At 33.3% G+C, this 3,035-nt stretch overlaps 1 protein-coding gene across 1 annotated transcript in view; it reads right to left on the reverse strand.

Annotated features, from left to right (window-relative positions):
* Nucleotides 1–3,035, reverse strand: part of LOC107714282 (RNA-binding motif, single-stranded-interacting protein 3-like) — a 29,929-nt gene that overhangs the window by 21,363 nt on the left and 5,531 nt on the right. The window contains exon 3 of the mRNA XM_016520097.1: nt 858–949. Coding sequence (XP_016375583.1) covers nt 858–949 — 92 coding nt within the window. The remainder of the gene's footprint in view (nt 1–857; nt 950–3,035) is intronic.

The raw sequence follows: 3,035 nt of genomic DNA on the forward strand, positions 1-3,035 counted from the left end.
AAAAACAAATGCTAAAAAAAATAATAAGTAATAATAAAAATGGCAAAAACACAAAACTAAATTAATAAAAAAGTAACTAAAATTAAAATGCAAAATATAAAAATAAAACCTAATTGAAAATATATAATAGTATCTCAATGACACTAAAATAACACTGTAAACAACTAGCTTTTATCCAAAGAGACACTGCATTCATGTTATGTTATATATTATCAATTCAAGCATTTCCTGGAATCAAACCCATAACCTTGACATTGCTGCCTGAAAAATATCTGTTTTCAAACACATCAAATGTCTGTTTGAATGCACATCATCAAATAGTTCATATAATATTTAATTTGAGATTGACAATCAACATTTTCTGAATCTCAAGTGCCTCTTTCACTGACTGTTTAAAAGTCAAAAATATTCAGCAGCACAACTGTTTTCAACACTGATAATAATCAGAAATGTTTCTTGAGCAGCAAATCAGCATATTAGAATGATTTCTGAAGATCATGTGACACTTAAGACTGGAGTAATAATGCTGAAATTTCAGCTTTGATCACAGCAATAAATTACGTTTTACAATATATTCACACAGAAAACAGATATTTTACATTACAATAATATTTCACATTTTTACTGCATTTTTGATCAAATAAATTCAGCCTTGCTGAGCATAAGAAACTTCTTTCAGAAACATTGGTATGCATCTGTTACATAATGAAAGACATTCACTTGCTCTGAAGGAGAAAACAACCGTTTACTCACTCTGACTAATGTTCAGTGACTCAAATGTTCAGTACTCAGAACTTGATCGGGTTACGCGCTGTTTAAACAGCCCTGAGGATGATGAAGGGATGAAGATGTCTTACCTTTGCCATCTGCGCCTGCACACCGGTGGCCTTCAGAGACGAAACAGCCTTCAGTGCTGCTGCCGGACAGTCAAAGTCCACGAAACCATAACCTACAGACACAGCAGAACACTAATGTGATATCACATGAATAGGATTATCAAGTCCAGTCCACTTATTTGATCAAGAACCGGCCCCTTAGACAGGAAAAAACCATGTGACTGACATGTACAGCGACCAATCACTTCTAAGGTTAGATGTTCAATGAATTCATTGGGTTGTTTCATATAATAAGCATTGCAACATAACACTAGCTAAAAATGCATACCAGTATTATTAGCGATGTGTCTTCAACAACAACTGCAATACAATTAGACAATACCAAAACCTGTCCTTTTCTTCTGAAGAAAAAATAAAATATTTGATAACTTCTTAACATTTTTTTTCAAGAATTGCACTTAGGAACATTCTTGGAATTTACTTTCAGAAATTTCTTAATTTCTTTCTTAAGGCAAGACATCCCAAGTGAATATAAAAATAACTAATAGATTTCACCATACTTCTCCTAGTTGATTGATTACATTAAAAAGTGCAAACATCTTTTGAATAGCCTAATTTAATATGCAAATATATGCATGCATTTTGAGAACATAAACCAGAACACTGGTTCAAAATTCTTGTATGGTTTTGTTGTCATATTTGAGTTAAAGTTTTTCATAGAGGAGATTTTGGATTTCTCTTTTTATCACTCCATAAGTCAGAAAATACTGTCAACTGACAGAAAACAAATACATTTTCTCCACGTTTTTAGGAATAAAATGTTGTATAAAACAGTGTGAATGAAAACAAACCCCTCATTTGAAAGCTTCAGAATACAGAATAAAATTGTAAATTTTGATGTAAGTGTAGCTGAAGTGGAGAAACAAACTCATTTTGAGAAAACAGCCTTTAAAGATAATGTAATTGAAATCTACAGACACAATTAGATAAAGTGCAAAAATAAAATCATGCAAATGATTTATGAACAAACCCCTCAGTAAAAACATTCAGAATATTGATAAGAATAAAACTGTAAATTTTGGTGCTTGTAAGTACTGCTGAAGTGGAGAAAAAACTTCTTAAAGAAATGTACTGTAATTGAAATCTACAGACGCAATCAGATAAAGTGCAAAAATAAAATCATGCAAATGATTTATGAACAAACCCCTCAGTAAAAACCTTCAGAATATTGATAAGAATAAAACTGTAAATTTTGGTGTTTGTAAGTACTGCTGCAGTGGAGAAAAAACTTCTTAAAGTAATGTACTGTAATTGAAATCTACAGACGCAATTAGATAAAGTGCAAAAATAAAATCATGCAAATGATTTATGAACAAACCCCTCAGTAAAAACCTTCAGAATATTGATAAGAATAAAACTGTAAATGTTGGTGTTTGTAAGTACTGCTGAAGTGGAGAAAAAACTTCTTAAAGAAATGTACTGTATTTAAAATCTACAGATGCAAATAAACATAAACACTTAAATGTGTATTTTGGATGTTTTCTTTCCACTAGTCTGAAACAGCATGCCATGAAAAGCCAAATAAGACTAAACCTAAAAAACTGACCAGCGCATGAAAAATAATGGTTTTGCTTGTAGTGTCTTGCCTTAAGAAGATTTTGGTGAATCCGGCTCCAGAGCCTTGAGCGGATCATGTCTAAATGCAGCCAAACTTTGTCACCCACATTCAGGAAAACCAAGGCCCATCAGAATCTATTCAACTGCACTTTTTGAAGATAGAAAATGTAAATTAAACTAACTAAAAGTGTTTTTCATTATCAGATCACCTTTAACCAAACAGTGTTCGAAAAACACCTGAAGACCCTCAGGAATCATCTTGCATTAAACCCTTCATCTCCATGGCAACAACCCTTCGACTTCACTTTCCTCGTCTGCATTCCCCATTTTTCCTGACCTCATCCATCAGCACGCGAGCCGAGAGGAAACCCACAAACCTGATTTATGAGTTATGACATATTTATGAGCGATCGCTCTTTCCCACAATCCCTCACTCGTCCTTTATTTTCCGTCACACCTTCATTCGCGGGGCTGTATCAGCAGATAAGGGTCACACTGGTGTTAATTAAAATTTCATGGCAGATTAAATGAGTACTCACACACACACACACACACACACACACACACACACATGCACTCTTT

This window comes from Sinocyclocheilus rhinocerous, unplaced genomic scaffold, assembly GCF_001515625.1.
Source record: "Sinocyclocheilus rhinocerous isolate Xijiao unplaced genomic scaffold, SAMN03320098_v1.1 scaffold1230, whole genome shotgun sequence".
Taxonomy (NCBI): domain Eukaryota; kingdom Metazoa; phylum Chordata; class Actinopteri; order Cypriniformes; family Cyprinidae; genus Sinocyclocheilus; species Sinocyclocheilus rhinocerous.